Source organism: Lepisosteus platostomus, chromosome 9 (assembly GCF_059453375.1).
Source record: "Lepisosteus platostomus isolate fLepPlt1 chromosome 9, fLepPlt1.hap1, whole genome shotgun sequence".
NCBI lineage: Eukaryota > Metazoa > Chordata > Actinopteri > Semionotiformes > Lepisosteidae > Lepisosteus > Lepisosteus platostomus.
Genome location: NC_142619.1, coordinates 22,109,344 through 22,137,123, shown reverse-complemented (window position 1 = coordinate 22,137,123; position 27,780 = coordinate 22,109,344). Strand labels below are relative to the sequence as shown.

The 27,780-nt window shown below is 34.6% G+C and overlaps 1 protein-coding gene across 3 annotated transcripts in view; it reads right to left on the bottom strand.

Annotated features, from left to right (window-relative positions):
* cep290 (centrosomal protein 290) overlaps nt 1–27,780 on the bottom strand; it is a 57,045-nt gene that overhangs the window by 26,977 nt on the left and 2,288 nt on the right. For 2 of the 3 annotated variants that reach the window (XM_088647190.1, XM_088647191.1), the window contains exons 3-39: nt 26,817–26,894; nt 25,656–25,725; nt 25,371–25,417; nt 24,673–24,816; nt 23,935–23,988; nt 22,241–22,261; nt 21,908–22,054; nt 21,440–21,622; nt 20,964–21,053; nt 18,697–18,819; nt 16,861–16,984; nt 16,330–16,502; nt 15,982–16,144; nt 15,759–15,859; nt 15,146–15,212; nt 14,872–14,984; nt 14,273–14,357; nt 13,997–14,130; nt 13,491–13,655; nt 12,681–12,830; nt 11,015–11,130; nt 10,824–10,926; nt 10,243–10,473; nt 9,986–10,159; nt 9,699–9,810; nt 9,091–9,296; nt 8,354–8,505; nt 8,103–8,214; nt 7,550–8,005; nt 7,022–7,186; nt 5,848–5,955; nt 4,688–4,822; nt 4,100–4,366; nt 2,454–2,561; nt 1,427–1,626; nt 419–632; nt 120–257 (exon numbers count right to left, since the gene is read on the bottom strand). In XM_088647190.1, coding sequence (XP_088503316.1) covers nt 120–257; nt 419–632; nt 1,427–1,626; nt 2,454–2,561; nt 4,100–4,366; nt 4,688–4,822; nt 5,848–5,955; nt 7,022–7,186; nt 7,550–8,005; nt 8,103–8,214; nt 8,354–8,505; nt 9,091–9,296; nt 9,699–9,810; nt 9,986–10,159; nt 10,243–10,473; nt 10,824–10,926; nt 11,015–11,130; nt 12,681–12,830; nt 13,491–13,655; nt 13,997–14,130; nt 14,273–14,357; nt 14,872–14,984; nt 15,146–15,212; nt 15,759–15,859; nt 15,982–16,144; nt 16,330–16,502; nt 16,861–16,984; nt 18,697–18,819; nt 20,964–21,053; nt 21,440–21,622; nt 21,908–22,054; nt 22,241–22,261; nt 23,935–23,988; nt 24,673–24,816; nt 25,371–25,417; nt 25,656–25,725; nt 26,817–26,894 — 5,229 coding nt within the window. The remainder of the gene's footprint in view (nt 1–119; nt 258–418; nt 633–1,426; nt 1,627–2,453; nt 2,562–4,099; nt 4,367–4,687; nt 4,823–5,847; nt 5,956–7,021; nt 7,187–7,549; nt 8,006–8,102; nt 8,215–8,353; nt 8,506–9,090; nt 9,297–9,698; nt 9,811–9,985; nt 10,160–10,242; nt 10,474–10,823; nt 10,927–11,014; nt 11,131–12,680; nt 12,831–13,490; nt 13,656–13,996; nt 14,131–14,272; nt 14,358–14,871; nt 14,985–15,145; nt 15,213–15,758; nt 15,860–15,981; nt 16,145–16,329; nt 16,503–16,860; nt 16,985–18,696; nt 18,820–20,963; nt 21,054–21,439; nt 21,623–21,907; nt 22,055–22,240; nt 22,262–23,934; nt 23,989–24,672; nt 24,817–25,370; nt 25,418–25,655; nt 25,726–26,816; nt 26,895–27,780) is intronic. The other variant, XM_088647192.1, reaches the window with a different exon arrangement.

Sequence of the window (27,780 nt, the reverse complement as noted above, 5' to 3'; positions counted from 1 at the left end):
ATTTGTCACACATCAATAGATTTTGACATATTAAAGACTGTTAATCTCCGTTTTGATTTTACAAACCTGGCTATTTGCATCTAGTTGATAAACATCATTTATTTTATTTGTATACTTGCCTTCAGATCTTTAGTGTGCTTGTCTACAATCTGTTGCACATTTAAGTTTTGCTCCTTTTGTGCTGCACTTGCAATTATCTGCTGCTCTGCATGAGCTGTCATTTCTGAACGAAGTTCTAACAGTGCTTTACTGAGGGCCTTAAAAAGAGAAAATAAATATAATGGTGAAAATAAATTAAAATACAACAAAATTAAGGAGTACAATCAATTAATTTTGATGAACTTGTTTGTATGTTGTAAAAAAGTACACTTCAACATTCTATAAAAGTTACCTTACTACCACAAACTTTTTTTATTACCTTTTGTTGTTTTTCCTTCAGCATTAATTGTGATTTAAGTCTTTCAACTAGGTTTTTCATTGTAGCAGTAGGAGACTTTACATTGGCTTCTTTCTGTGCTTCCAGCTCTGTTTTCAGATACTGAACCTCCTTCTCTGTTTGCGACAGCTGTTCACGTAATTCATCAGCTTCCTCCCTCAGCTTTTTTGACTGAGTAGCATATTTTCCTTCAAGCCTGTTGTACAATAACATCTTTAGTACAGCATAAGATAACAGAATTATCATTTTGTTGGTGATTACTTTAATGTAGACCTTACTTAAGGGTTACTGAAAGTAGAAAGTGAAGATAAAACTAAATATTACAATAATAATTATGGCAGTGTGGTCCAGGAGAGGCACCAGAGGAAACCAGAAGGTACCATATGAGTGGCCACACCAACCTAAGGAGCAGGAAGGTCATGTAACACCATAGTATTCCATATTAGTATTAAACCTATTCAAAAGATGTGCATATGAACCACCCACAGGTGAGATCTAAAGAGGGATCACTTAGAAGACATCACTCAGAAAAAGAGACTCAAATCTCCTCCAGAACTCTAGGACAGGTTTATAGTCCTGGAACTATCAGCAAGTTGAAAGGAAGGCTTGGAAAGATGAGGGAAGAGAGCCTCTTTACAGTCAGTTAAAACATTCACACAAAAAAAGGAAGGATAATTAAGGGTAGAAGTGAGGACACTTTCATGTAAACTACAGGTACAGAATAAACAGGATTATGATAAAAAAGAAGGGAGAAATTAGATCAACAGTATACCATATTGTACATAAAGAATAAAGAGGTAACAATTACACCTAATCCATTCATAAGTATAGGAGACTACACACGGCCAGGTGTATTAATGAGTAAAATCTATACTGTATATTAACAGCTCTTCCTCCTTATACTTTCTAGAGACATAATACCTTATTGCCAAACAAACCTGTTTTCACACAACATTAACAAATATCTCAAAGACAACCATCAAAACTTACTTGGCTTTCTCATTTTCATGTTCCTTCATTTTCATTGATGTTATTTGTTTCTGCTTCTCTAGATCAGCTGTCACTCTTTTTAATTTTTCAGTGAGAGAAGAAAGGGAGTTGTCTTGCTCAGCTACAGTTTGTTCCATCTCAGCCAATCGGACTAGGTGTTTTGTAGTAGGAACTGCAATGTTGGGCTTCTTCATCAATTCCTAAATGTGAAAACAAAACAAATATTTCAAACTATGTATTACTTATGTGACTGACAACACATATACATAAATTATTAAAAAAGGTATTTTTTTAAATTGCTAAAAGGTGCTAAAGGATATAACATCAAGATTAAGTAAAACATTTATTAAAATCTTTTAGCCTATGAAACACACAAGTGTCATTTTAACATAAGAGCTAGGATAAGGGTTGGAGGCTTTTTGGTCCTTTTGGTTGCTCATTACTGTCTTTACTTCAGTATTGGTGATGGTATTATCCTGACTATTTCATTATATTTCTATCAGTGAAATGGTATTTATTTCCACTTTTGACATCATACTGTGTTTTTGTAGAATTTTGAATACTTGAATCCAAAGTCCTTCTCTTCATAAAAGTAAAGAGAAATTGTTTGAAATTGTTTGTCTGTGCCTTTGACACCCAGTTACTGTACATGTGTATGTTTTTGAATTTTTTCATTTATTTAATACAAAAAGTTTAAGTCACCATTTGCTAGCAAGGAACAATACAGTAGCATTACTGAAAACTATCGTATTAAGAGTGATATTTTGTGACCGCAAAATTATACTGCTGCAAGAATGTTTTACACATAATTAGATTTAGGCTAGATTTAGGCATTGCTTGATGTGAGATCTAGGCTGTATGACCAGCCAGTAGGTCCAGGCACCATATTCAACAGTGTATACAGTATCAATGAAACCTACTGCACACACCCTCCATGTGTGTCCAAGGCTTAGACTACAAAAGAAAAACCAAGATCAGCGACAGCAGATAGCATAAATAACTGTGAGCTTAATAAAGAATTGCTAACCAGGGCTGTTTGTTTGAATTTGTTCAAAGATGTATCAGAATGGAAATCCAGTTTTTGATGCAAAACTCTAATTTGCTCTTCATGCTTCTTTGTCATATCTTCCTGTTCCTGTAATTGAACATCAATTGGAATATCATTAGTACATATACAATAATTGAAAACAGTCACAATCTACAGTGCCTTGCACAAGTATTCAGACATGTTTCACATATTGCTATTTTAAAGCTGGCATTCATGATACTTTAAAATAGCAATTAATATTTGTTATATACACAGGCTATTTCACACATTCATAGTAAAACACATAAGGCAGTAAACAGACAAGTAATATGAAAGATAATTGCAAAATTTCCAAACCTTTTGCTGTGTTAAACCTTATTTCTAATTATCTTAACATAACTAACTAAATGAGCCACACAATTAGTTGAGTGGCTTGTCTGTGGTCACTTGTGGTTCACATGATTTCAGAATAAATACACATATATCTTTGTAACAGCACTCAGTCGGGTAGTGAATTGAAAGCACCAATTCAACCATGAAGACCAAGGAGCCCATGGACTCGGTGAAAAAGTTGTATAATTGCATAGAGCAGGAAAAGGGTATAAATACATATCGAAGACCTTTTATATCTCTTTGAGCATGGTGAAGCCAAACATTAAGAAGTGGAACAAACAAAGATTAGGTTGTCCTCCCAAACTGAATAGCTGGACAAGAAGGAAATTGTTCAGTAACGCCTACTGTGAGTCTGAAAAAGCTACAGAGTTCAGCGCCTCAAGGCTCAACAATATCTCAGACCACTTTAGGAAGGAGGCTTGTATGGAACTGAACAACATATTAGATCCTGTATGGAATTCGTAACAAAGCACCAAAATTATATCGTAAATGTGAAAAATGTTTTGTGATCAGACAGACAAAATTTGAACTTTTTGAAATGAGTGACATAAGAGAACTTGGGTAAATCTGACAAGAACGGGCAAAAACTGCACTATGTTGATGTCCAAAATTTGTAGAGACTTACCCAAAAATACTTTTGTAATTGCTACCAAAAATGCTTCCATCATATCTTGAGTTCATGGGTCTGAACACAGTACTTATGAAACCAACATACAGTATTTCAGTTTTTTCCTTTTAGATTTAACTGACATTTACTGTAATTTATCTTACCCTCAAAGACCTCAGTTTGGGCATTAAGATTTTGAATAAAGTTTTATGTTTAAAAAATGTGTATCCATCATTTTGTTATTTCACAAACTAGGACATCGCAGGAAAGGTCTGAATATAGTTGGAAGACACTGTAAAAAGACATTTGGTAAAATAGCAATATGAAAGGTTGTTTTATATTTTAGGCCTTGAACTAGGCAATTTAAGAAAACCATTAATCAAATTAACTAAATGCAGGTTCCTGTCCTTCCTTTTGCAAACCCCTGTATTTATATGAATCTAAAAGACTCATATAAATTCTCTGTGTATAGAATATTCTCATATAAATCTAGAAAGGACAGATAACTGGATCAAAGAGTAAAACACAAAATGCAAGTGTGAAACACAAACTACTGTAATAATATAGATTATAATGCCAAGAGACAAATATAAGGCAAAGAGACAAAATGTGAGTTCCAATAAATGACTAAGCACAGTTTAAATACCTGTCTTGCTCTAGCCAAGAGGTTCTGGTATTTTTTCACAATGTCTTCTTTCTGGTTTAATCTGGCCTGAAGGTTGGCAATGGTTTGATGGGCCACCTTTAGTGCTTGTTGGTACTCTGGGTCCTCTCCTCTCTTTCCTAACTCCGCAATCAGTTTCTCTCTCTCAGCCGTAGCAGGCAGACGAAGCCTCAGCTCATTGATGACCTTGTCCCTTGAAAGCACATTTTGTTCAGCCTTCCACAGAGCTTCCTCTTTTTCTTTGAGTTTCTGTGACAAAACAAAAAAAACTATAAAGCTATAAAACAACAATATATGTCTGCTTTTTTTTACCACATTTATTGTTTTTTTATTACACAACAATCTTGATTTTGATCAAGAACTAAAATGGAGTGAGATTTAACATTAAGCCCCAAAGAAAACACTATTGTCATGTTTTCTCCTCCCTCTGACACACTATTTTTTGTTCAATCACAAAATGAATTTGATTGTAAATGACAGCACAAAAATTAATTGGGTTTCCTTTCACAAAACAGATCTGCCAAATACATTTGCGCAGTTAAAAATGAATAGTTTCCCAAAATACTTCACTTCTTCTAAAATCTTGCAAGTTGACTGTGTTTCTAGAATGGTGCGGAGATGTTCTTTGATCTTCCTTAGAGCGAAATCAAGCTGCTGAGGTAGAGGCAAGCTGGGGTCTGGGATATTTCCAGTTGCTTCTTCAAACTGCAAAAAAAACCCCACAAACTATTAAACTAAATGAAAATATTAACTAAACCACATTTTAAGTAGAGTGCATATTCATACTATGGCATCCAACTGCTTTTCCAATTACAAAGTGTGTAAGAATGATAGCATTCCTGCTTTTGTGACAAGAAATAAGTACAGAGAAATAAAAGAAAAATAATTGAGTTCAAACTTTGATAATAAATACCTAGAATGCATTAAATAATATCTCATACATTCACCAATACAGTATATACTGTAGCATATATTAGATTTACACAGTATCTCAACCTACACTTTTGCTAGAAACATTTCACATGGTGGCTAAACAAATAGAAGCACATCACAGTGAAAAAAATCACAATCGCAATTCACCCTTTGCTTTGAAAATGAACCACCCTCTACAACATATAATTTGTTTCACTTTTGTTGATTGTACAATCAGCCCGTGGCAACTGTGGTTTCGATACCCACAATATACTGAACATGGTTTTCCCTGTGTGACTAGACTTTGCAAATGTGGGCAAGAAAGCAGTTATCTGTTGTGCTTTTTAGTTTTATCCTGTTTTAGTGTTTTTTGCTATTTAAAAACATGGTCTCAAAATGTAGAGAAAATCATTGACCAAAATGATGCCAAAAAGCCACGAGACAATATTAGATATTAGTTTATTAATTTTATAATATTAGTTTTGAGAGAATATTAGTTTCAGTTAACCTTGCCCATGGTGACACTTTTGTGTCAGTGTGAAAGTTGATGGTTTCATATTCAATGGTTTGGATTCAAGGTAAATTTAACTATTTTATTTTACAATAATCATTTTATTGATTTTTACATGTTAGTTTATATGTGTTTATTTTGTTTAGTAAGCTAACATATCACTTAAATTGTGTGCCACAGCCTTTTTAGCCTCACTTTTTATTCCCATAAATGTATGTATTTGCCAACCCTAGTTTACTTAACTTCAGTAAATTCAGTTTAAGTTAATAAAAACATAACCTCTATGGTTGACAAGGGATTACTGTACCTTTCTTGCAGTGCTTAGCACTTCATTCTGCTGTCGCTCATACAGATCCAGCTGTCGCTCCAGCTCTACTTCTCTCTGATCCCAAGATAGTTGTTGTTCTTCATGGAGCTAGAAGAAAAAAAAAACATACATAATATATTCAGTTATTTAAACATTCTGCCAAACTCTGGTGTAGGTACAAGTGCTGTTGTCAGGCTTTTGGATCCTAAGCAAAACACCAATTTATTAAATATTAACAAGGGAGCAATAAAGCAACACATTCTAGATCTTTTTAGCAATAAAGAAGTTGAAACAGTCAAAACAGTGAAGAAAACAAAGTGGAGAGAACTAATAGGGAAATGTAATCTTAACACAATGTGCTTTATTCTACATTTTGAAACTGCACAACATTTCAAAACAAAAGCATAGAATTCCAGAAAAACAGACTATGACTGCATAAGACAAAACTAAAATGATAAACTTATTTAGAACAGCCAGAATCAGGAGGAAATGGATGGCAGCTGGTTATGGCTGCTTGAAGTACAAAACAGATTTATCCAGTGAGTGTGACTTATGTGGGGTTTATTTTGATAAGTACTTCAAAACAACGCCAGGAAAGTAGTGGCATAAATGGTAAAATAAATCAAATATAAATAATATAAGGAGAAAGAAAGCACTCTATAAAATGTTAAAAAGTGTTAATGCAAAGAAAAGGAATATAGGCTAATGAAGTGTAAGAACAAGTTAAAAGGGATATTAGAAAGGACAGGAAAGTTAATATCGCAAGGAAGGCCAGAACAATAGAAGTAATTTTTCAGTATTACACAAGTCAAATAGTAAATGGTGATGCAATGAACCTAATCTAAAACAAAGAAACTTTTCGATTACGAAATGTAAAACATATTACCAAGAAAATTTTAGACAATATGCCTCAGAAAAGACATTTAAAAAAACAATAGCATAGAAAAGACAGATGTTTTACAGGAATTAGACTCTAGTGTAGCCTAATCATAAGACATAAAAATCTTTTTTTGTAGTAAGTGAATTATGCTTAATTATTTTAATGTAAAAAGAAAAGGAAATTTAATCACAAATGCACAACATTCACCAAGCAGGAAAAAACCAAAAGTAACGAAAGTACCTTTAAAATGAATATCATACGAGCTATAAAATATTTATTAAAAATATGTCTCACATTTTTCTGCTGGATAACTTCTTCTTCTATACTGCTAATTGTACGTTCTTGCCCAGCAATAACATTCTTCAAATATTTTATCTCTTCTTTTTGAAAGCCAAACTCTCTACTACGCTTTAAATCTTGTAGACGAAGCTCTTCCATTTTCTTATGCCATTCAGTCACCTGTTGAGAAATTGAAAACAAAAAATAACATTTATTTTATTGCAAAAACAATATTTTATTGTAATCACTACATGGCATTTAGCAATTAATATACTGGCAGTGTTTATATATCTACAGTCTGACCTAGCCAATATTATGTTTAAATGTTTATTTTTTTCTATGTACTATATTTCTATGAACAGTATACTGATTTAATGTAGATACATCTAAGTTTTAATGCATTTAAGATTTGTAAAGAAAAGCTAACTAATGATAAATTTTGCTGTGATATTAAAGACATAAACCAAAACATAATATTAAGAAAAAAGATTTTAAGAAACTACTGCAGAATCAACTCCCTAACATTATATTTTAGCTGCTTACCTTTTGTGCTCCTTTTACATCTTTCAGCGTGCTAATGAGCTCCTCCAGTCCTTTCATCTTGATTTCCAGTTCAAGGGCCTTTTCTTCAGTCTTCCTCCTTTCCTGCTCTGTTCGCTGTACATCCTGAAGGATCTTTAGTTTGTCATTTTGGAGCTGGATCATAGTTTTGGAGAATTTTTCTTGCTGTGCCAGAGGCAGGGCACCACTGAAGTGCCTCCTAAGTGATTGGATGGTCTGCCGCAGATGCTTGGCCCTGTTACGTCCCTCTAGCCTGGCATAGTACAAGGCCTGCTCTTTATCGTCTAGTTTCTGCTCCATACGCAGGCTGTAGGCCTCTAGTTTTTGCCCTTTAACCAAGGCTGCCTCCAGCTTACTAACAGCTGTGGCCTCACTCATTTGCAAAGCCACGATGTGTTGATGGAGTTTTGCTACAAGTGCTTTTTCATCAGATTGAGCCTACGGAATACAAAAAATGCATACTACTTTTAAATTACTTAACACAAAACAAAACAAATACAATTTGGGAAAGTTCTTCAAGAATTTCCTTTTCTACCTGATAATCCAGCACCTGCCTCCTAAGGGCTTCCACTTCCTTCTCTCTTGACTGCTGACGAGCTTCCAAAGCAGATACCTGCATTTTGGCTACTTCCGAGATGTCTCTTAACCTGTTAATTTAGAAGAATAGAATTGATGAAAAATTGTCTGGTTTCAGTAGTTCAGTAGTAGGGCTTAATAATAATTAACAAAGATGCACTTTTGTGATCCAAGAAGACAAAATGTGACAGATCCACATCACAGACATACTTTGAAACTTCCATTTTCAGCTCTGCTTCAATTTTCTCCAGCTCCATGATCCGTCGCCTGTCGGCATCACTGACAGCCTTGCTCACACTATTGGACAGTTCATCCCTTAATTCCTGTTCTATCTTTTGAGCTTCCAAATTCTGTTTAGTCAGCTGGTAAACAAAAATGTGAAAACTTTTTTGTGTGACAAACTCATAAGAATTAAGTATAAATTTTAAAACCAAACAGTTTTATATTTTGTCTGGGGTTGTTTTCTTGAAATAATGTTTTTGTCAACATGTACATACTATTATAATAATACAGGTTATAATACATATTACTGTATTTAAACTACCTACTAAATACAGGACTTAATATCAAAATAACATGGCATTAGCCATAATAACATGTTCGTTTGATCTAGGATATCAAACTTGCAAACTTCCATCTCTCAGTGAAGCTTTCAAGAATCTGTACAAACAAAACTTTCAGTGAAGAAAAATGTCCCCTAGCTAAATCTAAAACCTTATGGTTTTATAGTATTTATAGCGTTATTGAAATGTTTACAGCGTTAACTACTTTTGCTACAGTCCAGTGCAATTTATATGATGCATGCATACTGTGGATGCACAGTATTTCTCTCAAACATCAAGGTAATTAAAAGAATTAAGCTGGATACTTAATTTTTTGTCCTTTTATTTCTTTGGATCAATATTTTATTAAGAGAAACATCTGTAAAACACTGCTGCAAAACATACCTCTGCAAATTTAGTTTCCAACTCAAAGTTTCGGTCTTCAACTCGTTTAAAAGAAGTCCTTAAGTGTTCATACATTTTATGAGCATGCTCTGCTCTTTGTCGTTCATTTAGTTCTTTCATCTCCAACATTGTTATTTTTTTGGATATAGACAGTATTTCACTGTTCGTGATTGCTTTAGTTGCCTTATCCATGGTGCCTTCCCCACCTGTTGCAATAATTCAACACTTCTGTTATCAGGCTAATGCTTGAAGTACACCTGTACAATACTTTTTACAATTTACACGCATTTCACAACATTTAGATATTCTTGGAAAGAAGGATTTAAATATTATCAACATATCAGATATCTCATGTTTTTCTGGGCTTTTTTACATTCTGAAACTTGGTTTTGGATCATTTATAAGTACAACTCCATTTAATAATGTAAAATACTGCACCTTAAAATCAGATAACACTTTGAAAAAATAAAAACATTACTATAATAAATATACCAATTCTTGTTACCTTCCACAAATGAAATACTTATCCTTACATACATAATAAAAATTAGAAATGTTCAAATGAAGACATATCCATTTATCAGAAATATAAAAAGCTTTACACTAACCTAATTTAGTGACCTGTTCCCAGGCTTGCTCCAGTGTATGAAGTTTTTCCTTGGTAATCTCCAGTTCTCTGTTTAACCCATCAATTTTTTCAAGAAGTGACAAATTCTCACCCTGAAACATACAGTATATACAGTACATTACTATTATCAAAATTACATTGCCTTTTCTTCCAAGGCTTGTGTATACCGAGCATGAAAAGCAGCTTAACATTTATAAATTCACAAATGTTGGAATCGAACACTTGCACAACCATACATTTCACCTGTAACCTCACAAAAATATTTACCTCTAAATGTTCCAAATTGGTTGTTTTCCAAACAAGCTGGTTATCCCTCTGCAGAGTGTCTCTGTATTTAATTGTCAATTCATTGTATTGCTTATTTGCCCTCTCAAGTTCTGAAGAGGAAACACTGTTGTCCAAGGCTTTTTGCAAGGCTGCTATTTTGAAAGCAGCCATGTCCTGCAGGTGGTGCAAAAAGATACGTTTATATTATCTTTAATAACTACATTTCAGCATTAAGAAATTGACAGACAAGCACTTACCTTATATCGCTGTAGGTACCCTATTCTGTCTGCTACTGCACTGTTCATTTCTAGAATTTCATTCTTCAGTCTGTTGATCTCCTTCCTCAGATGTTGCTCCATTTCTAGCAAGGTTGTGTACCGTCTTGTCAAGGACTTTTCATTCACCCGCAACACAGTGATTTTTCGAGCTGCTTCTGAGACCTGTTTCTTTGTATCTGATGGGTCCATCTCCAGCACTTCAAGCCAGTGCTGCAACACCAAATCACAGTAATAATTAACTTTACTTCTGTTTAATGTGTGGTACCAAACAGTTTGTATAAGGTTGCTTAAAGGTGTTTAAAGAACATCTGGACATACTTTTTAAAAGATTTCAATGACATTCCAGTACCAACTTCTTTTTAATCAAATATTCAGTAGAAAGACAAAATAACAACATAATATTTTTCCAGACCAACCGAATCTTTGTTGCCTTCTTTAACAATTACACTTACGGTACGAACAACAATGAGTTCTCAAAGAAAACCCTTCAACAAGAGTGACATACAGAACATGAGTGTACAATGTGGCCAATAAACAAAAGTAATGAAAATTTCTATTACATTGTACTCCTTTATTTTCACAGCATCTAATTCCTTTTGCTCTTGGAGTCTATTCTTCAATTCTGTGAACTTTTCTTTTTCATTCAGCCAAGATTCTCTTTCACTAAAAAAACACAAGAAGGAACAATTACCAAATTATCTATTCTACCAGTCAAAAGTTATTTTTCATTAATGCTACTGATGCGGAGTACCTTTGATATTCTTTGTATAGAAGTCCTTGCTGATGACGAACCACAGCAAATTTACGTTTATATTCCTCTAAAGCTTCTTCCAGCACCTTTTCAGTTGCCTCTTTATTTTTAAGTTCCTTAAAGAACAACATAATCATGCATCAGTTCAGATACATTAGGTGAAATACAAGAAAAGGGTGATTATATGTTTTCGTAACAGTAATTTATTTTATGTAGGTGATTACTTTATAAACTCTATGAAATGTACAGAGCCCCAAAGATTTAATCATGAAGTATGAACAAGACATTTTATAACAGGAAGGACAGGTGTTGTTTAAAAAAATAAAAAAATAGATGCTGTAATTACAAAAGCACTGTACAGAGAAAAGTTATAAATTTAAATAATTTAATTCTAGAGAACAAAAATGTCATATGTATGCGCTCTTCTATGTAGTGTATGAAATAAAATCTAACAAAACAATTTTTTTTATTACATTCTGCTCTTTGGAATTGAAATGGAAGCATCTGAAAATACATAGATGCTTCCTAATATTTCCCATTTCCCTGGGGTAAAAAGGAGGTAACAGAAGAAAAAGATTCAGTAGTAGCATGTGTCATCATGTGAAAGAGAGCTCTTCAAAGACTCCTGCAGTTGGGGGACACCTATAAAAAATCTTCAAAAATCATCATCTCCCAATTTCCACTTCACTATACACTGCTGACTACTGCTATAATGGCATCCTTGTCAGGAAGAGAACGCAAGTGTTCCTTGCCATGCACTGTGACACAGTTTCAGGACTAAATTTAGATACAACTGCTGGAAATATCCAACAAAAACTAGCACCTTCAGTGTACAAAGAGATCAACACTACTATTTGAATACATGACTTGAATTTGCCAAACTATATCTGAATGAAGCCACATCCTATGGACAGATGAATAAAATTGAGATTTTTGGACATGCTCTTTAGTGTTATGTATGGTATAAAAAAACTTGAATCTTATTTTCAGAAAACACTCATGCCCACTGTGAAATGGGGTTGGGGGGATCTATTATGTTTTGCATCTATGTGTCCTGCAGACCATGGGAAGATAGGGGGAATCATACCAAGATCATTTTGCCCAAACATCTGGTTTGCTCAGTAGTCATTCGAGCATATCAATGATCCAAAGAAGATATCAAAACCAACAAAATGTGGTTAACTGAACACAAAATAAGTGTTCTTGACTGAACATCTCAATCTCCTGACCTCTATCCCTTGATTATTTGAGATTCTAACTCACGAAGCTGTTCCTAAAAGGAAACCAAAGGGTCCGAAGAACCTAGAGCAATTCCAATAATCCTTCATCAGAAGTGTCAGAACCCTATAAGTGCACTGCAGGGGCATCTGGTGAGTCTAAATAATACCAGAGAATGATGTACAAAATACTAACTTCCAGAATATAAAAAATTCTTAGGCCTAAGTTAATTATAATAACAAAAAATAATATTTTTTTATGACAGGAATAATGTCTTATGGTCCTATTTCATTAGGGAATTAAATACATCTGGGAGGTACTCTTTATATACAAATAAAACTACAATAAAAGCTGGTGATTATATATATATATTGTTTTAGAGAAAGCCTTTTTTACAAAGTGTATTCATAAAAATACTGGTATTAGCACAGTGTAAGATGATGCTTACTTGTAGAAGGCTAACTGCATATTCATTAAGAGCACTGATGACCTCCATACTAGACGAGGCCATTTCTTCTGGCAGATTTAAAGTCTTGAAAACAACACTGCTCCCACTTGACTGTTTCAAGGCCTCCATTTCACATTCCAAGTGCTCAACCTTTAAGAAAGGAAACATATATTATAATATATTGTTGAAACAGGATTTTGTTTACTTAGGGACACAGATGCTCTCCAATTACATTATACATATATACTGTATTGTATATACAGTGCCTATGAAAATTTTACACAACCTTTGCAAAGTAATACATTTTTTGCCTAACAGCCTGAAATAAAAATGCATTAAATCAGAATTTATTTTACCTTTATTTCAACATGGAAACACTCAACATCCAACTGAAAAACAAATGTTCAAAAGTTCTGAAAAATAATTACAAATGGAAGCCTAGAAAAATGGATTGGATAAATGTATACACCCGAGTACTTGGTAGAAGTACTTTTTTCGTGAATTTTGTGAAACAATTATTTTTTAATTCATCTTGATTTTAGGATGTTGGATCACAAAATGTCCTGCTTTGGAAATGGTATGTAGATTTTCTATAGGTATTATACATAGGTAATATATTAGAGATTATATTATGGCAATCAATAAGAAAATTTTTCTAGGTCTATCGAGCACAAATTCAAGCTTGTCAGGTGGTATTTAGGTCATAAAATACAAATGCAGGATACAGATGTCTACAGTTGCACAGGTCTTCAAATAGAGTACCAGAAGAACTGAATGGTGTAAGCAATTCCAATCAAAGTGAAGAATCACCTTTTCATTGGCTTTCATTAGCTGGCTTGAAGCATTAGCTGCCTCTTTACGAGCCTCTTTCATTTCCTTTCTTAGCTCTTCATTCTTCCCAGTGAGCTGGTCAACTTGAGTCCTTAAGTGCACACAAGCATCAAAACCTCCTGGTGAATTTCTCACCTCAATTATCTGAAAAAAGAGATCCAGAGAAAACTTGTATGCAAAACTTCAACATAAAAATAAAAATATTGAGTTAGTAATTAAAAATTACATTAATAAGTTCATAGGTTACACTAATAATAAGATGTAAAGTCCATATTTTACACAAAATTATAAATTGTTGTACAGTATATAGTATGTACAAAATACAGTAAATACCGCATTTACAATACACATACACTAAGAGACTGAGTATAAAATAAAGTCAAATGTAGCATACATCAAAAGACAATTAAGTATTAAAAGTAAAAAAAAGCTTCAGTTTTGAAAGAAAACATTTGTATTTCTCTGATATTTCCTTAAAAACATACATTGATGAGTCTTTCAAGACTAGAGATATGTAGGACTAAATCTCCTTGTGACTTCTCTCGGGCATCTTTTATTACTTGCAGTATTTCTTTCATTCCTTCCTCAAGATATTTCTTCTCTTTTAGCAACTCATCAACTGTTAAAGAAAACAAATCAAAACATGTCAAACTTCAAAATCATTGATAAACACTAAAAGACAGTACAAAAATATTTTTAAATGCGTGTACTCTTTAGATTTAATTACTATTTAAAAACACATTTATATAATTACCACTTACATTTAGCTTTAAACTCAGCTGAATCTTTCATTCGGAGTTGAAGTTCTTTATCTTTGTCATTCAATTCTTTTAAAAGGTGTTCATTCTGTAAAAAAAACATTTAAATGCAATCAGGAGCTATAACGTTTTTCTAATTTGTCAGATTTAATTGCAGTTACAAAGTAAATAACCCAGTTTCGAAGTATTAAAAACACTATATGATAAAAAATACCATGCATTTAAGGTAAGAGATGAGTTCCCTTACAAACACCAGAGCAAAAAATTTTGTTCACAAAGTTAAACAATTAATATTTTATCTCTTTGTTGTATATGAAGCATTATGTACAGTTCCAAGACCCCGGAACTATACTTACAACAGCGGTTGATAAAGAAATTAGAAAATTGAAATATTTTTCACAACATTTACAGGTCTGCAAGCTAAGAAAAAAGACAATTCTAACGTGGCTACAGTTTCTTCTTCCAAGGTAAATTATAACTAAACCAGGCTAAGACTTAGCAAATCAGATACTGTACAGTATATCACCAAATTTTATTTTTGGTTTCTGAATGTTTGTTACCTCCTGAAACAAGTCCTTCATTGAACAGTCATATCACCTTACCTTGTCTCTCATCTCTTCCTGATTTATGGAACTAGATGTAAACTTTGCCTTTTCAAAACTTATGGAAGTTCTACTGAAATCATCTTCAAGCTGTAAATAGTCTCCACTGAGCCCTAAAAGGGTGGAAACATAATTTTATTTAAATGAAAGTGTAAGTGTAAGTGTAAATTAAATGTATCCATTGACATTATTGTGGCCCACATTGTGATCTCGGGCAAAATCACATCCCTTACCTTTAAAGTTTATCCACTGTATTTGATATACGTAACCCTACCTTTGTCTTTTACAATTTTTCTTATGTGCCTCTTCAGGTTAAGTCTTTCTTCTTCTAGCCTTTCAATCTGTGAGAACGAAGTCAGACACACCCATTTTATTATGCTTATCCTTATTATTATTATCCATCCACCCATTCTCTAACTGCTTTATCCAATACTGGGTTGCGGGAAAGCCAGAGCCTATAAAGGACACACACACGATACACCCAGGAGGGGACGTCTGTCCATTGCAGGACACACACAGATACAAACTAGCACAAATCAATTAAATTACCAGTATGTCTTTGGATAGTGGGAGGAAACTGGAGCATCAGGAAGAAAACTCACTCAAACATTGGGCGAACATACAAACACACCGATAGCACCCCAGGTTCGGAACTGAACTCAGCAAGGCAGCTATGCTAACAACTCTGTCCTATTATTATTGTTTGTAAAAACCAATTCTGGTGAGAGATATTTCTGTAGGGCTGGATATTAATAATGGATTCCATCATTATGCAATATTGTGTAAAATATATACTTCCTCTGATGAAGGTACTAAATTTATAAAATTCCAAAACTTTTAAGGCAAGACAAGACCCTTTTCCCTTCCAAATACCCAAGCAAAATTACCTCCTTGTGAAGAATCTGATTTTCTGCTCTATATTGTTGCTGTTTTAAAGCTTTTGTTCTTCTAAATTCAGACAAATCAACAACCTCTTTTGGATTAAGTCCTGAAAAACAAAACAAAAAGAAAGCCCAATATAAGTATAAACTATGGCAAGGTCTCCTGTTTTTCAGATTCTGTTTTTTACTTAATTATTAGGTTCAGATACTGAAATTCATATTAACATACCCAAACGTTCTCTGAAGTCTTCATTTTCATCCAGCAGGTCATTAATCTTCATTTCTTGCTTGTTTATTTCTCGTGTCAGATATTCCATTTCCTGCTCTCTTGTCTTTATCTGTTTTTTGTATTCTTTGATTTCTGCAACAGCATTTTCCAGCCCATACACACCCTGTAATTAAGAACACAAAATCTGTAAGAGAGCTAAAGCATTAACTGTTTTAAGATATGAACAATACTTACGTTCGGCTGAAATGGAAACAAAATAAGGACAACAAAACTTATATATAGACAAAACTTTATAAGGAACAGAAAAAAACAACATTTTTTTAAGGAGAGTGACACTTCTATACTTACAGCCTCATAAGCCGTCATTCGAGAGAGAGCATCACTAAGTTCTTTGTCCTTTTCTTTGGCATCAGACTCTGCAAGCTCTGCTACCCTTTCAGCATCCCGTACCCTCTGCTCTGCCACCTGAAGTTTTGCTTGAAGTTCTTCAGTTTTCTTCTGTTGTATTACTGTAGGAAGTCCTGTTAACGTGACGAAGCAATAATTAAAAACACAGAACTGAAATTAAATGGTGTCATGATAAGATTGAATAATGCGCTTAGGTCTCGGTAAAATATCGTGTGCAATTTTGCTCACCAATTTACAGAAGGTATTTTTATAACTGAGAACAGGAGACATTTCTTTACTTAGAAGGTTGTGGAATTTTAGAAGTCGTGTCACTGAAGCAAATACCCTGACTTCTTTCAAGAAATGGTCTTAATAAGATCCTTGGATCAATTGGCTACTATCAAACAGGCTAGATTGGCTAAATGGCCCGTTCTTATTTGTGACTTTCTTATGTTCTAATGTCCTTAAAGGAACAAATGAATACACAAATACCTCTGGTTTTCTGAAGAGGTTTCTTGAGTTCTTCAATAACAATTGCATTTGTTTCCATTTCACTTGTGTATTGCTCAACTTGTTCAGTCAGCATCTTGATCTGACTATCTCTTTCTTGCACGGCCTGGGAAATGTAAGCAAAATGTAATTTGTTTTACAATTATGCATCCAAGAAAAGAAGCAAAGCATATGACAGCAACAAGGTATAAGGTCAGAATTCATACTTGTGAGTCCCCATGTGAATTCCAGCTAACTACATAAGGCATACACTTTCATCTTAAACAGAAATTAAATCCTTTCACCATGGGATGTTTTCTTGCAGTTGTTTAAGAAATCAATTTCAGATTCACAGATGCTCTGTTTCCATAGCTAGACTAGACACACAAAAAGAGAAAAATAAAATTATGAAGGACATGCATATTGCATGATAAGTGAAGAAGAAAAACTAGAAAAAGTAGGAAAGGAGAAAATACTTACAGTACAGAGTTCATAAATGACCTAGACAGTAATCATGAAAGAGAAAGGAAAGAATGAAAATACAAAGATAGGAGAAAAAAAATGAATACAGAATTTCTTTTACAGGACAGATAAAAACAAAACTGGGCTGCACAGATGACATGTATACAAACAGTCTACAACAATCAACACTTGCACTTCCTGGTCATTCACTTCAACTTTTCCAACCAGCATGACACAGATGAAGAGGATGCACTGTTTTATTTTATACATGTTGTTCTTTTTACAAGCTGTGAGCACTGGCTACAAGATATGATGAATCTCACTGCAATAAACACAGGTATTTAGACAAATGCAGGGATGCTGTTGCTTTGTAATCAAGATTCCTAGTGAGTTATAAACCTTGACTAATTTCATAGACAACTATAGTCTTCAATATCCTGTACTACCACGTACAATGACCACGTACTACCAGAAATGGGTGGGTTTGAGCTGACATAGCCAGCTGAGAGTGTGCTCAGCTGGCTATGTCAGCTCAAACCCACCCATTTCTGGTAGTACGTGGTCATTGTACGTGGTAGTACAGGATATTGAAGACTATAGTTGTCTATGAAATTAGTCAAGGTTTATAACTCACCAGTAATCTTGATTACAAAGCAACAATTTGCACCTTGAGTCAATGAAATTAGTAGCTGAGCAATAACTCCATCAGTGTATTTTTTTATAGTGTAAGGTACAAAGTACATCTTACAGGTACTGTAGAGGTCACATGTATTAATCATAAGCAACATAAGAAATGTGTTATAAACTATCAATCTAAATCCATAATTGTTTGATTTGACCACTCATTTGTTAAAGCGCAACAGTCCAAAGCCAGTAGCAAAAGGCCAAGAGCTGCAGGGATATGGTTCTAGAAAGAGAGTTTGAATGGATTGCTATGTACTGTACCACCATTCTTGTATGGTGATATACTTGTTGGGCAGCAAGCAAAGGTAGACAGTTATCCTGATATAACAGAAATGCAGTAGTGTGTTTGTCTTCATCTCCATTTCAACAAGGAGATTACAGCAAGACCTGTATTGTATCTCTTAAAAGCAGACTTTTATGGGGGTTTCAAATCCTAGCTGCTATAGGTTGCACTCTAAAGCATCCTAATATTTAATGTATCCAAGTAAGGTTACTGTACTAATTAAAGTAGTTTCTTCAGGTCCTTGAAATGCTGATAATTTAAACAGTTGGTCTCTTAAGACTTCCTGACTGTTGCTATTGAACAGTAGAGAAGGAGATCACAGGTCTATTAATTATTTACTGAGAGGACAAATTTAAATAACTGAACAAAATAACACATATTCAACTACAAGAACTTCCACTTCACGTTACCTGCTGGAGAGCCATGACGTTATTTTTGTCAGAATCCAGCTGTGTCACTCTAAGTTTCTCTTTGAGCTCCCTCAGCATCTGCTGATACTCCATTATCTCATCATCCTTTGCAGAGAGAATTCTCTGTAAAATAATTAAGATTTGCAATATGTAAAAGGAAAAGATAAGTCATTTCTGAGAAACAAAATCAACCTTTTTATCTAAAGATGTTTTCACCTTCATTACAAACCTTCCTAAAATTACATCCAATTACCTATACAAACTTTTACAACCAATACTTGCATTTTCGCCTAAACAAATCACTGAATAAAACATATTACTGTTTTAAATTGATAATAACATGCACAATTATCCATAAACTGATTTGTGTCAAGAGTACCCACATTACTGTTAGAAACCCACAATTAACTTTTATAGCTCTTGTACCTCTTTCTGTATTGAGCTCTGCCAATTTAATGGCATACAAAACCCATTGAAGCTCTGCCTTTATCTCCATTTATGCTTAGCAATTAAACTTAATTAATTTGCTGTCTTAATACACACAAAAAGACCTGCTACTTTTTCATTAATAATACAGTGCCTTGCGAAAGTATTCGGCCCCCTTGAACTTTTCAACCTTTTGCCACATTTCAGGCTTCAAACATAAAGATATAAATTTTTTATTTTATGTGAAGAATCACCAACAAGTGGGACACAATTGTGAAGTGGAACGAAATCTATTGGATTTTTGAAACTTTTTTAACTAATAAAAAAATGAAAAGTGGGGCGTGCAAAATTATTCGGCCCCCTTGCGTTAATACTTTGTAGAGCCACCTTTTGCTGCGATTACAGCTGCAAGTCGCTTGGGGTATGTCTCTATCAGTTTTGCACATCGAGAGACTGAAATTCTTGCCCATTCTTCCTTGCAAAACAGCTCGAGCTCAGTGAGGTTGGATGGAGAGCGTTTGTGAACAGCAGTTTTCAGCTCTTTCCACAGATTCTCGATTGGATTCAGGTCTGGACTTTGACTTGGCCATTCAAACACCTGGATACGTTTATTTGTGAACCATTCCTTTGTAGATTTTGCTGTATGTTTGGGATCATTGTCTTGTTGGAAGATAAATCTCCGTCCCAGTTTCAGGTCTTTTGCAGACTCCAACAGGTTTTCATCCAGAATGGTCCTGTATTTGGCTGCATCCATCTTCCCCTCAATTTTAACCATCTTCCCTGTCCCTGCTGAAGAAAAGCAGGCCCAAACCATGATGCTGCCACCACCATGTTTGACAGTGGGGATGGTTTGTTGAGGGTGATGAGCTGTGTTGCTTTTACGCCAAACATATCGTTTTGCATTGTGGCCAAAAAGTTCGATTTTGGTTTCATCTGACCAGAGCACCTTCTTCCACATGTTTGGGGTGTCTCCCAGGTGGCTTGTGGCAAACTTTAGACGAGACTTTTTATGGATATCTTTGGGAAATGGCTTTCTTCTTCCCACTCTTCCATAAAGGCCAGATTTGTGCAGTGTAAGACTGATTGTTGTCCTATGGACAGACTCTCCCACCTCAGCTGTAGTTCTCTGCAGTTCATCCAGAGTGATCATGGGCCTCTTGGCTGCATCTCTGATCAGTCTTCTCCTTGTCTGAGCTGAAAGTTTAGAGGGACGGCCAGGTCTTGGTAGATTTGCAGTGGTCTGATACTCCTTCCATTTCAAGATGATCGCTTGCACAGTGCTCCTTGGGATGTTTGAAGCTTGGGAAATCTTTTTGTATCCAAATCCGGCTTTAAACTTCTCCACAACAGTATTACGGACCTGCCTGGTGTGTTCCTTGGTCTTCATGATGCTCTCTGCGCTTTCAACAGAACCTTGAGACTATCACAGAGCAGGTGCATTTATACAGAGACTTGATTACACACAGGTGGATTCTATTTATCACCATCAGTCATTTAGGACAACATTGGATCATTCAGAGATCCTCGCTGAACTTCTGGAGTGAGTTTGCTGCACTGAAAGTAAAGGGGCCGAATAATTTTGCACGCCCCACTTTTCATTTTTTTATTAGTTAAAAAAGTTTCAAAAATCCAATAGATTTCGTTCCACTTCACAATTGTGTCCCACTTGTTGGTGATTCTTCACATAAAATAAAAAATTTATATCTTTATGTTTGAAGCCTGAAATGTGGCAAAAGGTTGAAAAGTTCAAGGGGGCCGAATACTTTCGCAAGGCACTGTATTATACTGCAGTTCTTTATAGGTATTTGTGATTGTAAATATTTTCAAATATTTAAACCTACCTTCCATTCCTCAACTTTTAAATTCACGGCTGCCATCACTGGATCATCCTCCTCTGCCTTGGCCTGAATCTGTGCTGTGAGCTCCTGTACCTTAGGAAAGAAAAAAGTACAAAGTAAAAATTTAAACCATTTTCGCATGTTAGCAGGCCAAAAAATTAAAATCTTTTGCATTTTACAAACAAAAAACATATTTTAAACATTCAATATAATAAATAATATAAAATATGATAAATTAGTAATTATAGGACAAGGAATGTTTTATAATACCTGTGACAGTATGAACTATACATACAGAATTATAATTACTATTTCAATTGCTATGAATTGTCTTCGAAAGTATTATAAAAATGCTTATAAAGTATTCAGGTAATATTAATCTTTGAGACTGGCAGAGGCAGTAGCAGTCATAGCAATAATAATAATAAAAAACAAGGGTCTTTGCCTTAAGCAGCAGAAATGAAAAGGGAGTTACTTACTTGAAGCTTCAAGTGTTCACTCTCTTTCTTCATTTGGTCCATGAGAATGTCTGACTGCTTCACTGTTATTTTCATTCTGCTGTAATCCTCTTCCATTACCATCATTTCCTTTGTCGCATCTAATAGGGCCTTCTGGGCATTGTCATTCTGTGCTTTGAGTTCGTCCCTCTCTGCTTCAACACGCTAAATGCACAAAGTAGGCCGCAACACTTAGAACCCATTATTCTCAACTTTTGTATGTGTGCAGACAATTGAGAGTAAGATGAGTTTGCAGTGACTTGGATATACTGTACATAGAATCCTCTTCATATCGTAAAAACACACTTCGGTTCCCATTAGCAAAGCAAACAATTAAAACAATAACACATTACAAAACTTAAATAATACTGAATGCCTTCACTGATGGAAGATAGTCATCTTATATATTTCAAAAGAAAAGTGAAACACTCCACAAAGTTTTATACATACCTGCAGCTCATCCAGACACTCATGCAACTCACGGTTCACAATTGCTAAGTTCGCTTGGGCTTCTTTTTCCTTTTCTGTGTATTGAACCGTCTCTTTTTGGTCTAACTCACGTCTGTAATATATGATGTCTTGGCGTAATTGTTCATTCTGCAAAATTAAAGGATTTTTTTTGTAAATGGTATCCATTTGCAAGAAAAAAGAGCCCCACATGCCGACTCAAATACGCTTACTTCAACATACGTTAGAACTGAAGTTAAAAGGAAACTATCGTAACAGACTTTTAAGCTTCTGCATGTGATGTAGACACTGCATGACACTCAACATACTCCTTACCTTCTTTTTAAGATGTTTTACCTTGAAAAGGCATAAAGAAAAAAGAGAAATGAAATGATGAAAACAGGAGAAAAAAAATCATGCAAAGGTTGACTGCACATCCCATATGATGGAAAATAATAAAGATGTAAGCAGAAGGAAAGGAAAAATTAACAATGAAGAGAGGATACATTAAGGTCAATATGTAATGAGTGCATTAAAAATGCAACAAGTGCATAATGGAACAAACAGGTCAAAACCTTGTAGCTTAACACCCCTCTGTATATTCTAACTACATAAACCTGTTTACAATAAGAGACAGCTTGACATTTTATCATCATGATTATATACAGGGACAAAAAAGAAATTTCTATGAATTCTTATTCATCCCAGGAAAAACAACAGCTTTAGAATTAATTGATTTGAACAAAATTATGTATGAATTGCATTAAAACACATAAAAGAAAGCTAATGATTATAAAGTTCTGCATATTTCATTTTAAAATTTCCTTTTAAATTTATTGACAATGATCATAAAGCTATCATTTTGTAATGTAAAATAAACACATCATCTAATCAATTACTGGACAATTAATTGATGGTCTTTTTTAATTTACAACAGAAGGCACAAGAGGAAAAAAAGCTACAACTATCTCCAAATGTGGAACAAACAAGCAATATTTCTAATATTTATAAAATACCGAACAAGAAACTACTGAGCTATTAATCAAAATAGAGTATAATGTATATTCATCCATCTTCTAACAGTTTTTTTCCTATTCAGGGTCGCGAGGGAGCTAGAGACTATCTTGGCATATAATGAGCCAATGGAGGGTATACCCTGGACGAGATGTCAGTCCATCATCAAACATACTCACACACCACGGATTGATTTTCTCAGAAGCCAATTTACCTACCTGAATGTTTTTCGACTGTGGGAAGAGACCGGATACTCAGAGGAAACCCATGCAAACCCAGGGGGAACATACAAAGTCCTCGCAGAAATTACTCCAGGTCCAGAACTGAACTGAGGGACCAGTGCTACTATCCAACAATGCTAATTCCTGCACCACCACGCTTTCCATATTACATATTAAGTTCAGTATGAAGAACACAATTGCATGTTAGCCAGTCTTATAAGGCTTCTTGGACAAATGTTTGTTTTATATTCCAGGAAAATAATGCTCAAAGCATTTTGTGAAAAAACGTTATGGATTGATAGTGGACTGGTGATCTCTGAATGACTTAAAGACAGCAAAAAACTAAAGATCTAAGAAACTAAGAGCCTACTGCAGAACTCAAAGCTGTAAGGCTGAAATAATGGGGGAAGAAATAAGTGGAAGAATGCCAAGAACTCCGGTCAGTCCAAAGTACATACGTGTGCTACTTAGACATAGATTCCAACTCTATATAAAATGAACACAAGAATATAAGCACAGAACTTAAGTTATTTGGCTTCTATCCACATTGATATATAAATTCATTTATAGAGCTAGACAGTTTTAATGAAGCAATGAGTGAAGTACCTTGCACAAGGGTACACCTGGGACTTTAAGCCAAAACCTAACAGTTACAGGTCCAGAGCCCTAAAGTTACACTGTACTATTGTGAGACACAAAAAAACACATTAGGAGCCAAGCATTATAAACCCAGAAAATACACTGTGAGAATTACAACTCCAAAAATTTTGGAAGCTGACCAAAATATACACTAACCTCTCTTTTCAGTTTTCTGTTTTCATTTTCTGCATCTTCTGCTCGAAGAGTTAACTACAGACACAAAAACAAAACAGTACAGACAAAAAGCATATATACATAATATGAAAGATTAAAATTTTACCTGTCAGAATGACTCTTCATTTAAACTATAGTAGTCTATTACAGGAGATCAATGCATTAACAGAAATCTAAATCAATCGGCATTGTCTCTGACTCAAAACGAGTAACACTCTCTGCTGCAGAACAAAACGTTAGTATCCAGATCATTCACTTATTTCCCTCTGACCTGTGAATTGTCTGAAGAATCAAATTGATACCGATATGAACTGGCTACCAAGCTTACACTTCATTATATGCAATAACGATTGGCATTTACATTTAAGAAATCCAAGTCTATTAACTTGTTTTTAACAAACGGTATACAGGCAGAAATCTCCCATTAATAACTTTTGCAGTATGTCAAAATAAAGTATCTCACGTAAAGATTAATTCCACTCTGTAAAGTAAAAAGGAGAACCACCTGGTGTGACACCTGATGAATGTGTGACACACACATGTGTTGGTTGCCTTTCTGAACTTTATTTACATTTTCACAAAATGTCCATAACACTTAAATCAGAAAAAAGAAGGTAAATATCTAAAGCACAGAAATATGGGGATGGGTATCATTTTACTCCTGTTAGACTTCAGCATACTTAAACTTGTAAAATGAGTACAAAGCTTGTCAAATCATACTTCTTCATTTGCCTTCTTCTCTTTGTTGATTTCTTTTTCCACCTGGGCCAATTCCTTCTCCTTGCGGTCCAGCTGATTCTCCAGCTGGCGAATTTCATCTCGAAGAAAGCGGGTATCTCGTCCGCCGGCAGTACGTTGAGCCATCTGGTAATTCAAGAAACAAAAAACAAAAGTGTAGTCTTAGTTTTCACATCAAAAATGATTGTTGATTTCTCATTTACTATAAAAACTCTCTCAAAACATAAAAAATATTGCTCCAAACATACTTATATATTTAATTGAACTACACAAACTGTGTTAGGAACAAAGGTATTGTACATCTCTGTGGTAGAAAGAAACAACAACCAGGGTGAATGAAGAGGAATTAGTGCTCTAATCTTCTTATAGTCTTCTTTCTATGGCAACAGATCATGCTTATCCCTGGATAGCCGAACCACAGTGATAAGAATCAATACAGTGGTGTCTACAACTTCTCTCTGTCGGGCTGCATTTTATAAAACCTTACTATTTTCAGTCAGCAAATACAGTACACAAACTGTCTTTCAGTTCTGTGCAGCTTCATACTCATTCACATATAAACCAATAAAGAACTGAAAAGAAAGAAAGACAACAGAACTTTACTTTCCTAATGTGTTCTGCACTAATGTATTTTTTAATTTTTTATTATACTTATTTCATTTGATAAAACTGAATCTTACCTCTAACTCATGTTCCAACTTGTAAACTTTAGCTTTTAACTGGTTTTCTGAAAAAGTAAAGGAAATAGGTTAATACGTTCAATGCACAACTAAAAATGTGATTACACCTTTATGTAAATTCAGACATAGGCAATCTATCATGTCATTATTCATTATTTCATGGTTTGTAATGTACTGTGCACATGGTGTGAAAGTCCTGTCTATTGTACTGTACACATCCTGAGAGAACATCGCGAATATGAATCCCAATGTACATGTACAGATAAACTCCTCCTATTCACGTACCAATTTTAGCTTGTTCTTCACCAGCCTTTTCTACTTCTTCTAATGCCAGATCCACTTCTTGAGCTTTCATCTTAAAAACAAGACGAAAGAATTAATTTTCTTGTAAGACACTGATCTTAAGCCTTTCTTTTTTTAAAAAACATAAATTTTCAAGCAGTTTTGGGGGAATTGTTAGTGGCTATAATACTTTCACATGTCATTTCTTTTATGCATTTATACATCGTAGCAATCAACCATTGCTTGCACTTTGTAAATAACGCAATTACTGGATTATAAATGTTCAATACCATTCATCCACCCATTTTCTACTTCTTTGTCCAATGAAGGGTTGAGGGGGTGCTGGAGCCTATCCCAGCAAGCAAAGGGCGCAAGGCAGGACATCAATCCATCACAGGGCACATGCAAACACGAACACAGAACAAGGACACACTTACACCAGGGACAACTTTCCCAGAAGTCAATTAACCTACCACTATTTGGACAGGAGGAAATCCACACAAACACAGGGAGAACATACAAACTCCACACAGACAGCACCCCAGGAATTGAACCCAGGGCTCCAGCGCTGTGTGGCAGTGATGCTGACCACTGTGCCACTCTGCTACTAGTTCAATACTCACTAAGGTAAAATTCATTCTATAAAACCATAATACTAATTTAACCAGACAATTCTCACAATTACACAGGATATATAAACCAAGGTAAGACATCAGTGTAGAAGTATGAACTTTGAGCGTAGTATTCTGCATTCATAAATTTATTCTTACCTTGATCAAGCTTGATCTAGGGGAACTGGTATATATTAATGTGTGATCGAGATAGAATAAGATTCAGATAAGGAATAAACTAGTTAGCTAATTTAGACAATGCATTGTACATTGTATAAAGTTTTTAAGTACATAATATTACCAGTTATTGATTTATAAGCCTGCATCAGAACTGCTCAATCACATCTCCAATGTGTGCTTGTACAAAATATCTTTTGTAGCTCAGACTGAAAGGGCTTTAAAAATAAATTGGCAATGCAGGCATTATGAAAGTCTTTTGGAGCATATGATTATCACATGATAATGACATGATTCTGAACTGAGTTCGTTAAACATTTATGTTTAATTTTTTTGTACAAAATAGTCCCTAGAGAATACAGAAATACAGTCAAACCTTCATTATGGCCTGAGTGATTCTAAAAAGATGAATGATCTTCTCCGGGCTATCACCTTTCAGATCCCTCTTTTCAACCTAGTAAGAAGATTACTTAAAGTTAATTCAGTCAGCAGTTATACTTAAATTACAGGAAGAAAATGAAGTGTGATCTTCTGAAATAAGCTTTTAAGATTTTCCTTCCATTATTTTAAGAAAGCTAGAATGCACCTTGTAATAAAAATACATTTTTAATAGACAATATCTATATAATACATGTTTAGCCAACATTATACATGTACTTTAGGGAGGTTGCCAATGGAGGCATGGGAATGACCACAGTATAATTCTTTAGTTCAGGAAAAGTACGAAAACCCCAGAAACACATCGAGGTTTATCAAAAGAGGTATTAACTATCAAGGCTGGCTATCATGATTAGTTATTGCTGACTATTCCCATGACAATGAGAAAACAAAATGAATAGTACAAAAAAATATGTGGGAAAGGCCAGGATACTTCATTTTAACCCAAGCAAAGCTACTGCTCTAATCTCTCCCATAAGACAAAATTTCAACAGTTTGCAGTGAAGAACTCTACAAACCACACAGGACACTGTTGGCTTTAGTTGGCACTGTGGCTAAGGATCTGCCCCTGTGGCTGGAAGTTTGCCGGTGCATATCCAGAAATAGATGTATCAGTGAGCAATGAACACTATTTAAAAAGTGAAAACATTAACATAGTAATAAGTCATTCGAACTGCAAGAAGAATAGAGCAGTGAGGGATTAAATGGGCAAAGTTCCCAAGAAACAGAGAAATGACTGGGAAAAATAGGTCAAAAGCTTTGCTGAAGTAAGCTTGAAAAAGAAAATGGGAAAAAAGGGACATGCAAGGGAATCTTCAGGACACCAACATCCAGTGGTGGGTATGGAAAGACTAGACATTAATGGAAAGAAAATAAAATCCACAAAAAAGAAACAAATGGTT